This window comes from Copadichromis virginalis, linkage group LG3 (genome assembly GCF_057382275.1).
Source record: "Copadichromis virginalis isolate Kocher_CV1m ecotype Utaka linkage group LG3, C_Virginalis_male_GT1.1, whole genome shotgun sequence".
Lineage (NCBI taxonomy): Eukaryota > Metazoa > Chordata > Actinopteri > Cichliformes > Cichlidae > Copadichromis > Copadichromis virginalis.
This window is the reverse complement of record NC_140620.1, coordinates 64,292,922-64,307,808: the sequence shown is the minus strand read 5'-3', so window position 1 is coordinate 64,307,808 and position 14,887 is coordinate 64,292,922. Positions and strand designations below refer to the sequence as shown.

Genomic DNA, 14,887 nt, shown 5'->3' with positions numbered 1-14,887 from the left:
TTTTTATTGCTGGTGTTTTCTTAAGTTGCAGTCCATTTGGCCTCTCAGGGCCACCGTAGATAAGGGCCAAAAATAAATGCATAACATCATTTCAAATCAGTTTAAAGGTTTATTTGCAAGACACAAAAACAGAAAAAATTAAAAGTTACAAATGTATTGTGTGTTTGAGGAAACCTCACAAATGTCACAGATGAAATATTTGGTGTTTATTTGCTGGTTTGTCGGTAGCAGCTCCTTCAAAGTAAGTCTACCACACATCTGTTTGACCAACGCCAGTTGATTTGGATCACCGGTCCAAACAATTTGAACCATTGTTGTGTTTCCTTTGTGTTGAGTTTGACTGATATTTGCTGGATAGCAAATGTTTTAAAGCTATGCAACCTTTATCTGCACATAGCAGTTAAACTGTTTAGATCAATCTTTATTGATAATATACATTATTTATTTATGAATTACTGTGTACACAAGAATAAGTTAATGTATTAAGATAAACTGGCTGAAGTTTTTGTATTATTCTTGTGATTTTTTTTATTGGCCCTGTTTATTTACAGGCCAGGTGACCCTTTAGGGGTTTAAAATGCCGAGCCAATGAATGGCTGGGAGCAGGAATCTTTCTTCACTGAAGCTTCCACTTCCACGGGTCTGGTAGGAAGTTGTCCAAGCCAACAAAACAAACAGACAAAAAATCCATCTATCAATCACCTGGATCACCTGTTGAGAAAGAAAAAAGAGAAAACAAGCAAACAAAAGAGAGCAATATAATAAACAACATCACCGCGATGATCTATGTGAATATAACTGTAAATACTAAATATTGAATATTATTGTGCAGCACGTAAGATCGACAGCGCACAGTGTGCTTTGAGGTAGCAGCCAAAATGCAAGGCAAGTTTATTTATATCGCACAATTCAACAACAAGGTGATCCCAAGTTCTTTACAGAACATTAAAAAACAAAAATGGATAAAAAGCATGATTTAAACGTGACGTGCCCGTGAGCTCCGCCGGCAGCCAGCTGTGCCAGAGTGACCGAGCCCCAGGCTGAGAGGCCAAAGGCACCCCACCCTGAAGGAGCCCGAGCGAGCCCCAGGCTCCAGGCCCCGACAAGCAGTACCTGGACGCCCATCCCCAGACACAAAGAACCACCAATGCACCGATGTCTGAAGGCGTCTGCCACTGGCAGGGGGAGTGGTGGGGGGAGATAGGCCTCCATACCTTGGAGGGCCTGAGATGTCCCCAGAGAGGTGGCGTCTGATACCCGACCTGACATATGGACACAGACAAACAGGCACACACAGATACAAACATCCATTCCCACCCTCATGCTCTCATATGCAATTACTCAGCAGCAGGTAAGCGCATAGCCCCTCCTGGTAGCCCTCAATGTCTACGTGTATTTAAAATTGAGAGGTGGGCAACGGCGCCAGGGGTGAGGTTGTACACCCTGATGTGATTCTGATCTTGGAAACATTAAAGACATTCATAGCCAGACTGCTGACTTTGTGTTTTTATTCAGTCGCCTAACAGAAGTGCAGTGAGAAACGATTTACCCCATCCTGATTTCTTAGCTATTTGCATATTTGCCACACTTACGTGTTTCAGATCGTGAAGCAAATTTTTATGATAGATAAAGATGTCAGAGTCAGCATAAAATAAAGCTTTTACATGTATTGCTGGGAGGTCGGCAGCTCCCTCCACTGCTTGGCCCTCTGTGAAAAACAACTGGGATCCAGCTTCCCTGTGATGCTGAATTATATAAGTGGACAAAAATAAATAGATAGAAGGATGGATGATTGTATTTTGTGTACAATCGTTGAAGTGTAAAAAGGGTTGGCCCTCCGTGGTGCCCTAAGCAAAGTTTGATTTTTGGGGCCCTTTAATAGTGCCAATAATAGTGATTAATGATCACCTACTATAAATGTATTTCATTTTCTAATGTTGATGTTGTTGTAATCCACAGTGAAAAATGTCATAAAAACAGATAACAAATTTGCAACTTTCATGAAAAATGTTTTCATTAATATTTAAAAAAAAAAAAAAAAACACCTCCCCCTGCTGGCCACACAGAGAAACAATAGATAAAACCTGAGAGCTGCACAGTTGCAGCAGTGTGGTTTACGTCATTCTGTTGTCAGCCTGTTTTACACATCGGTGGTTTCTTATTGACGTGTAAAAAGATCTGAAATCGTAGTAAATTCAGCTGCTATTGTGGGCTGCGGATGATTTACACTTAACATTTTAATAACTGGGTATTGAATGTCAGAGGCCCAATGTTCCCTCTAATTTTTCAGGTGTCTGAGCGAACACACAAACTCCCTGAGCGGTTCCTTGGACCACTGTGAGCGACAGCAGACGTGTGCACTGTGGTCACACCGGCATCGAATCCATCCAAGTTTCATGGTTTATTAAAATAATCAAATTACAGCGTTTACATTTATGTTAGACTACTTTTAATGAACTGCTTCAGCCCATTTACAATGAAAATGTAAAAGAAATCTTGTTCATGACCTGTGTAGTATGTTAACACTATTGGAAGTACAAATAACTTGAACTCCAATTTAGAAAACACAACTTTTTTTTTTTTATAAAGCTCTGACTTGTATTATGAGTCCGTGGTCTGGGAGAGAGTCTGTAACTCTCTGTCTCCAAAATACTGTATATAATGACCAAAGCTGGGAAATTAATCAATCAATCAATCTTTATTTATAAAGCACTTTTCATACAAAAAAAGTAGCACAAAGTGCTTTACATGGTTAAAAGCACCCCACCCCGCCCTCCAACTAACCCCCCACACTCTCATTAACATAAACAATCATGAATGCACCCATATCCCCCCCCAGCCAGGCTGAGAGGACCCCCAGAGCCCCAGCAGCCACGGTCGATCACAGCCCCGGTGCAGAGAGCCCCCTCCGAGGAAACACTGGAGATATGTCACAATAGGATATATACAGGGTAAAAAGATAAAGTAAATAAGAACGGGATACAATAGAAATAGTAAGAAGATAAAAAATGAGTAAGAATAAAATCAATAAATATTAGGTAAAACCTAAATTAATAAATAGAATAACAGGATAGAATAAATAAGCATAAAATAAATAAACGTTAGGTGAAAGATAAATTAAAAAGGTGGTCTTGAGCCTGTTCTTAAAAACATGTACGTTCTCTGCGGCCCTGAGCTCCTCCGGCAGGCTGTTCCACAGACGAGGACCATACCACTGAAAAGCTGCCTCTCCATGAGTATGTGTGCTGTCTTTGGGAACAGTCAAAAGGCCAGTACCAGAGGACCTCAAGGTCCGCGAGGGTTCGTATGGTAAAAGCAGATCTGAGAGATAAGACGGCCCAAATCAAATTCAAATTCAAATTTTATTTTTCACGCACACAGTCATACACAGTACGATATGCAGTGAAATGCTTGGACAACTGCTCGTGACCTAAAGAAAAAAAAAAAAGGAAATAAATAGGAAATAAATAGGAAAAATTAAAAAGGGTAAATTTAACTAGGAGGGAATAAGATATAAATTAAGGTTAAAAATGAAATAACTGTACAACACAAATTAGAATGAAGGGTAAATTTAACTGGGAGAATAAGATAAAATATATAAATTAAAGTTGAAAATAAAATAACTGTACAACAAAATACACAATATAGAACTATATAAGAATGTATGAAGAAATATAAATAAATAAATATATACACAATAACAGCAGCTGTACAAGTATTAACTGGAAATGAAGAATATAGTGACCAGTGTTGTGCAATCCACATTATTTAGTGTCTTGTGCAGTGCAAATATGCTTAAAGTGATTTAAGTGATGAAGTGAAAACAATGTCCAGAAAGTCCAGTGTGTGTGTAAGAACCATATGTGTGGGTCAGTACTGTGTGGTGGTGTGATTGAGAGACCGTATCGCCTGCGGGAAGAAGCTCCTCCTCAGTCTCTCTGTGTTGGTCTTCAGGGAGCGGAATCGCTTTCCTGACCTCAGCAGAGAGAACAGTCCGTTGTTGGGATGGCTGAGGTCCTTCACGATCTTCCTGGCCTTGGTCCAGCACCGCCTGCTGTAGATTGAGTGCAGGTCAGGGAGCTCGGAGCGGATGGTGCGCTCAGCTGACCGCACAACCCTCTGTAGAGCTCGTCTGTCCTGCATGGTGCTGTTCCCGAACCAGGTTAAGATGTTTCCCGTCAGGATGCTCTCTATGGTGCACGAGTAAAAGTTCCTGAGCACCTTGGAGGGCAGTTGGAAGTCTCTCAAGCGTCTGAGGTGGTAGAGACGCTGTCGGGCCTTTTCACCACGGTGTTGATGTGACAGGACCATGACAGGTCCAGCGTGATGTGAACTCCGAGGTATTTGAAGCTGTCCACTCTCTCCACTGGGCACTCGTTGATGACAGGGGTCTGGTAGTTCCTCTCCTGCTTAGTGCTGAAGTCCACTATCAGCTCCTTTGTCTTACTGACGTTTAGAAGGAGGTTGTTCCTCTGGCACCAGTTCTCCAGATTCCTAATCTCCTTCAGGTAGGCCGTCTCGTTGTTATCAGAGATCAGGCCCACCACGACGGTGTCGTCAGCAAACTTGATGATGGTGGTGGAGCTGGTAGTGGCCACACAGTCATGTGTGTACAGAGAGTACAGCAGGGGGCTCAGAACACACCCCTGGGGGGCTCCAGTGCTGAGAGTGGTGGAGGCTGAGACATGTCCGCCCATCCTTACTGCCTGTGGTCTGCCAGTTAGGAAGCTGGAGATCCACTGACACATAGATGAGCTGAGTCCCAGATGCTCCAGCTTGGTGGTGAGTGTGGAGGGAATTATGGTATTAAATGCAGAGCTGTAGTCTATGAAGAGGATTTTAACATAATTCCCCCTTCTAGTGTCCAAGTGAGTGAGTGATGTGTGGAGGAGATGAGAGATGGCATCGTCTGTGGAACGATTTGGACGGTAAGCGAACTGTAGTGGGTCCAGTGTGTCTGGTAGTGAAGAAATGATGAAGTCTCTGACCAGGCGTTCAAAGCACTTCATCACTACTGAGGTGAGGGCTACAGGGCGATAGTCATTGAGAGAAGCAGACCATTAAGACATTTAAAAACCAATAAAAGAACTTTAAAATCGATCCTGAAATACACGGGGAGCCAATGCAGCGATTCTAAAACCGGTGTACTGTGGGCCCACCCTCTGGTCTTCGTCAGCACACGAGCTGCAGTTTTGTAAAAGTTGTAAGGGTGATATATTCTTTTTGGGGAGACCAGAGAGCAGGGCGTTACAGCAATCAATGCGACTGGTAATAAAAGCATGCATCAACATATATAGCTGAATTTTTTTAATATTTTGTACACAATAACAGAATAATTTCAGAAAAACACAAAATGACTGGTGTCAATATTATTTGCCCCACAAAAAAGGTCGAATATAAAACAATATTGCAAATATTGCACAGTTGAAAAAAAAAAAGCACTACAGCTCAGTTGTTCCCGCCATCCTTTGTCCTCCTGTTTCCCCTCCCTCTCCCCTCCAACGACGAGTTTGATGGTGTTACGGATTCAAATATTGGGGATGGATACAAGAGGAAAAACCACAATAACAACACTGGTCCGACCGGGTTGAGTCAAACGATGATTTTAATGATCACACGCGTGGGAGATGGACACCGTACGCAGACAGCATCAGATCTCAAAATGGTGGAGCATTGATCAAACTCTTATAGCCTCTAGTGGCCCCCACCTTATCATAAAAGCCTAAACATTCACATGCTTTCTCTCACACGGCGCCTAAGCTACGACCTTGGCTCCCTGTTTATCTGCTCCTGCTGAGATGGGGCAGAAAACTCCAGCATGTTCTGTTCTCTTCTAATCAGACAAATAAGGCGATGACTTTCTGCGAACAGTATTTCTTATAACTCAGCAGTATAATGCATCATGAAACAATATCATTCATTCACAATAAATCAGCAGTCTAATGTAATGCAAATCAGTTTAACAAATGCAATAGTTATCACCTTCTTCTAATTCAGGAGAATAATGCAAACTAAAACTACATAATAATTCACAATCTTCAATTAGGGGTCTAACGTGGCATAAAATAATATTATAATACCACACTGGCAAACTTCTCCCAATGTTTCCACTGAAGGGGTTGAAAGTTAAAAAGCGCCGAAGGTTAAGTTAGGTTTGGAGTAAATCATGGATGTGCGCACGTGTTTGTGTGCAGCTTGTAGTGCAAACGTGCGTGCAGAATTCATGCAGACATGTGTAACTGGTCGTTTTGAGGTAGAAAAGAGTGATGCGCGGTCAAGCTGGTAGTTGAAAGTGTCAGTCAGAGTAGAAGAGCATTGTGTAAAAATGCAAGTAATAACAAAAAGGTGCAAGTCATTAATCGCATCACCCTGAAAAACCTGAGTAAGGAGTGCAGCTCCTGATGAAAGGAGGAGCACTGAAAACCAGGAAATGATGTTTCTGGAACAGTCTGATGACTGAAGCTGGATGTTTGAAGTCTCAGTGAACTGCTTGTCTTTTCCCCACAGCTCCTCCCTCAGCGATGTATATGGCTATATGTTCTGAACAATGTGCTGATGTCCGTATCAGGTAACAAACAGCGTGACACAAACGGAGAACATTGTGTCCACTCGATAATATGCTGCTCTAAAAAGGCTCCATCCTGCAGGCAAGTCGGCCCAGCTTTACTCGCACAGCCTGCCAGCTCTGTTTGAACAGAAAGGACATCTGCACAAGAAACACAGCAGCCTGTCGCTCAGCACCAACCGCCTCACTGAGCGGATCAGTCTCAGGTACGACACGCCATCACAGATGCAGGGAAACAGGAGCTGTAGGTGCAGCAGTGTTAATAATGTCATGTATGATGCTACCACTTGATTTTGAGGAAGGAAGATACTGTAAACCCAATTTTGTCTGCTTGTTCTGACCTGGATATTCTCTGTTGGCCACAGAAAGTTTACCATATCTGTAAAGATTCCTGACACTAAAGGTTGTAGGAGGTGCAGTGTAGGTAAGCAATGCCGAGTTACTCTGGTCAGTCTGTTTGTTCACGGAGAACAACTGCAGACACTTAGTCCTGCTCTCTCTGTTTCAGCAAGAAACCCATACACAGATAGTACATATCTGTGCGGGGCTGTCCCATCTGGCCTGGTTTTACTCTTGTGGTATGAGCCTCTTCAAAAGTTCATGCATCTAAAGGTTTGTACAGATATGTCGAACTTGCCACCTGAATAAATGTCTTCCTTTCTAACTCTAACCCTATTTCCACAATGCAAACCAGTCATTAGACCTGAATTACATAAAAGTAGACAGACAGCATATCAAAATCTGAAGCATGCATTGTTTTTTAATAACATATGCATACTTTTTATTCAAGCCCAACAAGATTTTAGAGACTAAATAAAAGAAACGTTGTATAAACGCCGTCCAAAAACACCAACAGCACCTTCTCTGGGTCCAAGCTCGTGTAACTGAATGGTTACCATGTGTTTTCTGTGCTACAGGAACAGTGTTATCAGCACACAGTTCAACGCCAGCATGCACCATTAGATCACATAGCACAGATAATTGACAGTTTTTTTGTGAATGTCTCGCACATTTCATGAAGATAATGTATGTACTGTGAGAACAGAGCTCTGTGTTAAGCCTGTCTGCAGTCCTAACACAGTGCTGCTTGGAGAAACACGCCTGTGTCACAACATTATGGAAAAGTGGCATCAGTCCAAAGACGTGCAGTTAGGGGATGGATGGATGGATGGATGGATGGATGGATGGATGGATGGAAGGATGGATCGACGGGTGGATGGATGGATGGATGGACGGGTGGATGGATGGATGGACGGCTGGATGGATGGATGGATGGATGGATGGATGGATGGATGGATGGATGGATGGATGGATGGATGGACGGATGGGTGGACAGGTGGATGGATGGATGGACGGGTGGGTGGATGGATGGATGGATGGACGGATGGATGGATGGGTGGGTGGATGTTTGGACGAACAGATGGACGGGTGGATGGATGGATGGATGGATGAATGGATGGACGGCTGGACAGATGGACGGGTGGATGGATGGATGGATGGATGGATGGATGGATGGATGGATGGATGGATGGATGGGTGGATGGATGTTTGGACGAACAGATGGACGGGTGGATGGATGGATGGATGGATGAATGGATGGACGGCTGGACGGATGGACGGGTGGATGGACGGGTGGATGGATGGATGGATGGATGGATGGATGGATGGATGGATGGATGGGTGGATGGATGGATGGATGGATGGATGGATGGATGGATGGGTGGGTGGATGGATGGATGGATGGATGGGTGGATGGCATCGGTTTATCTTTAATCTCAAGATTTAATAATCATACAAGAATTCTGTTGTGCTGTTTTTGACGGTTGTATGAACAGGTTCAGCTCAGGTTTAACAAGCATCACTTAACCATCCATGAGAATTTATTTAGTTTTTTTTGTTTTCCTTGGTGACTGTTTCACAGCAACTCGCCATCAGACTCCCAGATTCTCTTCTCAGCTGTGTGTTGGAGTGAGAGACTGTAGTAATGATAAACCACCAACCGGCCAACAGCTCAGGTTTGATATTATAGAGCTGAACGGCGCTCCTGTTCCAGTGCCAGGTAGGACCGTTTCTGCGTGTCTCTGCTGACTTCCTGAAGCTTCAAGCTTCAACTTGTTGCAACAAGCTTCCTTCTTTCCGTGCATCAGGAGATAGTGGAGCACTCAGAGTCGTGCAGGTAACCCAGCTGGACCGAGACACTGTTCTCATCACCTTGGAAAGTAAGTCCCCTCGCATATTGTGAATCCTTCAAATGTCTTTCATGCTCATTCTCAATCTGTGTACTGTTTGGACAGGAACTGTAAAGATCGTGAACCTGCAAGGACTTCCATCCAGACAGCTGGCTGCAGAAATAGTCTTTGACTTCCCCATTGAAACACTAGGTAGAAATGATGATGTGACAAACAAAGTGAATGAGAGCTGATGTGTGTCCTGAAAGCTGAGTGACACCTCCTGTTCTGTCAGTCTGCTTGCAGGATAGTGTGCTGGCGTTCTGGAAGCATGGCCTCAAAGGGAGGAGTTTCAGATGAGGTGATGAACTAGTAAATTCATCCAACGTTGGCTGAGCTCGTATCATGTGCTTATCATATTAGTTCTAAGTCATTACACATGTGAATTTTCACTTTATGTGCAGGTAACACAAGAAATTACAGATGAGAGTCGTGTGTTCAGAGTTCTGGGAACAAACAGGTATGTTAACTGTATGCTGACAAGAGCTATCAATCACTGTGAGAAACTAGTAATCCTAGTACATCAGAAGTAATCAGGATAGTATTTTTCTTGATACTATTGTTAATAGACCTGGAAGTGATTTTCAGAGTAGCATGTGGAAGTAGCATGAATACTGCTAGCATTAATGGTAGCATTAAAGCAGGAGTCACACTAGAGTGTTTGTTCTGTTGGTTACTCAGATCCAAGGATTTAGGAAATGCAGCCTATGTGTTTGCATGCAGCCCTCCAAAGAAAAACAGCCATTAAAGTTACCAACTACCGTCTACCTGACACTTTGTACAGAAAACTACTTTCCTTAGTGCTAATTTTCTTTATTCTAGTGCCAAATCACAACAATAGTCATTTCAAGACACTGTATATTTTAAGATAAAGGCCCTGCAATTATGGTGCACAAAGGTGAAAAACTCCCTTTTAGCAGGTGAAAACCTGAACCAGGCTGGGGGAGGGGCGGGCATCTGCTGCGATTGGTTGGGGGGGTGAGAGGAGGAAGACGGGACAAAGACAATCTGGGGAAGAGAGCCAGAGAATATTCTCAACTAATGATTGAATGCAGAGAGGTGTTTAAACAGATAGTGAGTGAAAAGGGCGACTGAAGAAGAAACACTTGGTGCATCACGGGAACCCGCCAGCAGCCTAGACTTAGGCTAACTAAGGGAGGATTCAGGGAAGAAAGGAAAGTTTGAAGCCTAATGTTAAAAGTAGAGAGGGTGTCTGTCTCCCAAACCCAAACTGGAAGCTGGTTCCACAGAAGTGGTGGCTGTAGTTCAGGTGGGGGAGCAGGTCACCTACTCCCCGTCTACATGCCAGATATCCTGCATGAAAGTTGCTCTTCGGTGCATCCGTCAGAGTATGAATGGGTGTGAACGGGTGAATGAGGCAAGCTTTGAGTGCTCAGAGTAGAAAACCACTATATAAGAACCGGTCCATTTACCATTTACCAAGAGGGGCCTGGAAACCGAAGGGTCTGGCTCCCATTTTACTTTTAAATACTTGGAACGAAGTGCTCTAATGGGGTGATATGGTACTATAAGGTCATTAAGATAAGACAGGGGCTGATTATTCAAAACCTTTTATGTGAGGATTTTGAATCTTTTATTCTGGATAAAACAGGGAGCCAATAAATGTTCTGTTTCTAGTCCCTGTCAGGACTCTCGCTGCAGCATGTTGCTCAGAGCAGTCTGGAATTGATTTTTGACTAAATAATTAAAACTAATAATAATATATTACTATATTATATTACTAACAAATCCAGGACACCCCTGTTGATCCAGCAGCTCTTAATGAAGTTTGTAATAAGAATCGTGGTGAGTTCATTAGAAATATTTCACTTTTCTTTTTTAAATCAGTCATTACTGGAATCATCTGAAGTGCAAAAACAGTGGGATTATATATGAGAAGGACGGACTCAAAGACTGTCGTGTATCACATATATATTACATATATGTCCAAAATCAATGCATCATTAATGAAACTGAAACAAAAGTACTGAATTTCATGTGGAAGACCAAACCTCAGCATTCAGGAAAGTCTTATACAGGAGCAAAGATAATGGACGTTACCCGGAGTTTTCCACTGTGAAACCAGGAATAACAGCTTAAAAATGTTTCTGTGATCTAAATCATTGTCAGCCTGGCAGGCAAATAGCGTGGACACCAAAGTTTGTGAACGTGATAACCTGAGAACAAAGACATGTAGGATTTTAAATCGGTACCATAGGTGTGTCTACTGGGAGGCTGAGGCTTAGCGCTGGTGGCTGCCAGTACTAAGTATTATTATACAACCCTTATTTTAGTTGATCTTATCTTCTTTCCTTGTGTTTCAGTTAGTTTTTACTCAAACTGGGTGTAGAAGGAATCCCTGCAAAGGTTTCTTTTTCTTCTGTGTTATGTTTTATGTATTTCTCAGCTCTTTGCTTCCTTTTTTCTACTTTAAACTTGTTTGTATGCTGGTGTGTAAATGTTCACACTTATCATAAAGTTTAAAAAAGTAGTAGGCGTGGTGATGAGCAGGAACAGGAGTAAAACTCCAGTAAGTGTACCAGTACTGTACCAGTGTGTAGCATTAAAGTCAAACTACAGTGGTTGTAGTATCAGTAGAGTAGTGTTAGTACTAGAGGTGGGAGGAGTAGAAGCAGGTGGAGGCACTGGCTTTAGGTTAGTACTGCCTTTCTCTGGTTCTCCTTTACAACTCATCTCCTTCTCATTTGCTGACAATGTGCAGAGCCATCATCCTTCAGAGCACACCGACTGATGACCCGTCAGCACTGAGCAGCCTGTACATCCTGACAGGACACGAAAGCAGCTACTGAGAGAGGACACGGGGCTCATTCGACGGTGTTACCAAAGAAAAGCACAGCCTGTCTGTAACTGTGGGGTGGAAACGATGCTCTGTTTCACTGAGGCTGTGCCAGGAAACGGTTCAATGCTGGGAATGACAAATGTTAGGAAGGTATCCTGCTGACTGTCCAGCCTTCACCTGTACACAAGACACCTGTCAAGGTCCTCGCTGGGGTTATAGTTGATAAAGCTTTCTAGCTTTTCTTGTCTATTCAGCTTACCTGCTTAAATCAGACCTTTCTGTTAAAGCTAATGCAGACTCCACTGATCCGCCCGCTCAGTGTGGACGGGAGAATAACCTGAACATGGCCTCTGGGACATCATCGTACTGATGTTATGAAGCGCTCAGTCAGGTTTTCTTCTTGATCAGACTGAGGGGCAGACTGAGTGTGTTTTGGTGCCTCAACATTCAGTCATATTCTGTAAAGCCATTTTCTGTCTGCATGCTGCACATAACCTCTTTGGACCAGAGTGCTGTGACACCTACACCTTACACCTGCAGGAGCTGCTCGGCCATAGAAAGCTGCTCTGTGAAGTGCACGGCTTTTTTGCCAGTGTTGATTTTATGGGTTTAATGTAATAACTAATTTTTCACATCATCGTCTGAGTCGTAATCCCAACGAGGAAACCTGGAATGTAAAACTTGATGGACGCTCCAGCTGAAGAGTGAAGTGTCAGACTTTTAATGGATCTTTCAAGCATTAGCGTACTTACAATGGCAGAAACAGTGCCACGTCTAAAGCATAGGAGCCATCTTCATCTCATTCTTCCCATTTCATGCAAGTTTCTTCTCATCCTCAGATGGACAGAATTTGGTTTGCTGACTTCATTCAGTCACACCATACTAGAGCATAAAAAGTGGAAATAAACTGGTCAGTAAGAAAGTGTGATGCTTGAAAGTATAGCGTAAGGACAGCAGCAGCACTGCATTTACAGCTGATATGATGACTTCAGCATCTTTAAAGAACTGTGAAGGAATTATCAGTGCTAACACAACCTTAAGCACGTGATGTGACCGTATACACTGCTTACACTTTCAGTATCCTTACTTAAAGAGAACATCTCAGAAAAAAGTACAGTTAGCAAGAAGCTTTGAGAACAAGGCAGTGTTATTGTATGCTAACCACCGTGGTGGTGTAGCTTGTCCTGATAAAAAGTGAATGTGGTCACATTATACTTGTTAACTAAAATGAAAAAATAAAATAATTCCACTACATGGGTAAAGATATTTATGATATTTATGGAAAGGATACTATAAAAGTAACACTGGCCTTTCCATGAGAGAAACTTGAAGTACAGTATGCATGTTGAGATTAATGTTTGTTTAATATGTTTTTGCTACTATGTGAAGATGTGATGTTATTAACAACACAGAATAGACAGAAATAAAGATTTTCATATCTCTTGGAGTTTTATGAAGAGTTTGTTGGGTTGTTCTTCTTTGAATGTGTGGATCGATGCTTCTGCGATTTATATCTTAATCCTTCAATTTGTAAAAAACATTTTGAATTCCGTTTGAGAAGATAAATGAAGGTTCTTGCGTTCAAGTGGAGGCTCTAGCAGACTGAGAAAGTAACTGCATAACTGGTCAAAGGAGCTTGTAAAGAAAAGCGTCTGGACTTCTTTAAGTTACTTGAAGACGTTTCACCTCTCATCCGAGAAGCTTCTTCAGTTCTAAGGTCAAATGGTGGAGAGTCCCAGATAACTGCATAACTGTGTTATTCCTGCACCCATAGCAGCAAGTAAGTGAAGGCAGTGAGGAGCGCTGATGAGTTCTCAGATCACTCAGTCAGTCTCTGAGCGTCACCTTTATTGTGATCGCGCACTTTAAGCTTTCATGCCTGTATTTTTGCACAATTGTGATAATACTGTATTGAAAGAAATCTGTGCACAGACGAACATGGGGTGGCTTTGCTCAGGTAGTAGAGGAAGGTGCTTCAATCCCCGTCTGCATGCCAAATATCCCTGGGCAAGATACCAACCCAGAGTTGCTCTCCGAATGTGTGTGAACATTACACAGAAAGTGCTTACAGAGAAAAGTGCTTGCGTACACCTGAATGAGGCAAGTTCTTTAAAGTGCTTTGAGTACTATATAAGAACCAGTCCATTTACATCGCCAAAGCATTCAATACTCTCTTTACGAAGTTCTCTGTAGTTTGTTTCTCCAGCACCATATTTGACCGCGGTCAAGTGAGCCCTCACTTACGACCACACAGTCAAGCCAGCCGCACCTAAAATGTTGTTGCACTATTCTTATGCATATTACGGTACGGGTGCCGACTGGCTTAGAAATGCAGTCTTTTGTGTCCTGACCAGAGATGGGCAGTAACGCGTTACTTGTAATCCGATTACTTTTTTCAAGTAACAAGTAAAGTAAGGGATTACTATTGCAAAAACGATAATTAGATTACCGTTACTTTCCCGTAGGAACGCTGCGTTACTAAAACAGTGATTTTTTTGCGAGAATGTCTCATGACAGTGACGTAAGCAAGTGCAACGTCTGTGACAACAGCTGTGTGCAGATCAACAATGGATAATATATCGAGTGCGGGAGAGAGTATGAGCGTGCAGCGTTTAAAGCGTGGAAGTACTGACCTTACTTTGAGTTTGATTCCATAAAAAGTGACAAAAACATTAGTGTCCGTTGTGCGTGGGAAGAAAACTTCTTTTTACAGCGAAAAAAACCCCCTAAACTTCCGAGCAAGCACCGAGTGCGCTACGACGTAATGGGAAAGTCACAGAGAAACTCGCGGATTCTTCAACTGACCGCGGCACACCTGCACCAGGGTAAACCTCCGCCTACCCTACTCCTGCTTTACAGGTGAAAATAGAGCCAAAGGACCGCTAGTCTTTGATTTTATTTATTTTCTGCTGTGTTTTACTTGCATCTATTTGAAAGAGTGAGTGTAAACACAAAAAATATTTTATTTTATGTGCTGGAATGGGCAGAAAATAAGTTTAAATATTAAACAAATTTCTTCCAGTCAGAGAATGTTACATATAATTCAATTTTTGCTTGATGCATAAAGTTAAAAGATTAAAACTAATTAAACAAGTTTTAAAAAGAGAGACTTTTCCATTTGATTACATTTTATATGATGAATTATGCAGAAAAAGTAGAATTGGGCTGAAAGATCTATCGCTTTATCACCTATTCAGGTTGTAAATCGTGTTTTTAAAAAGTAACTAAGTAATTAATTACTTTTGAAAATAAGTAATCAGTAAAGTAACAGGATTACTTTTTGGGGGAAGTAAT

The 14,887-nt window shown here is 42.3% G+C and overlaps 2 protein-coding genes across 2 annotated transcripts in view; one reads left to right on the top strand and one right to left on the bottom strand.

The window, feature by feature from the left end:
* LOC146716593 (uncharacterized) overlaps positions 1-14,887 on the bottom strand; it is a 304,253-nt gene that overhangs the window by 15,536 nt on the left and 273,830 nt on the right. The window lies entirely within an intron of this gene.
* LOC146716608 (mitogen-activated protein kinase kinase kinase kinase 2-like) lies at positions 6,547-13,040 on the top strand. The gene is made up of 9 exons (XM_085452518.1): positions 6,547-6,568; positions 6,648-6,771; positions 6,931-6,989; positions 7,074-7,177; positions 8,487-8,624; positions 8,713-8,784; positions 8,860-8,946; positions 9,029-9,253; positions 11,516-13,040. Exons 1-5 carry the CDS (start codon positions 6,556-6,558, stop codon positions 8,535-8,537), a joined length of 351 nt encoding a protein of 116 aa, XP_085308644.1. The 5' UTR covers positions 6,547-6,555; the 3' UTR covers positions 8,538-8,624; positions 8,713-8,784; positions 8,860-8,946; positions 9,029-9,253; positions 11,516-13,040.

Excerpts from the sequence above, each read along its gene's own strand:
- LOC146716608 (XM_085452518.1), top strand. Across the intron at positions 6,990-7,073 it reads TTGTAGGAGGTGCAGTGTAG|CAAGAAACCCATACACAGAT; the intron begins GTAAGCAATGCC and ends TCTCTGTTTCAG. Across the intron at positions 7,178-8,486 it reads AAAAGTTCATGCATCTAAAG|CAACTCGCCATCAGACTCCC; the intron begins GTTTGTACAGAT and ends ACTGTTTCACAG.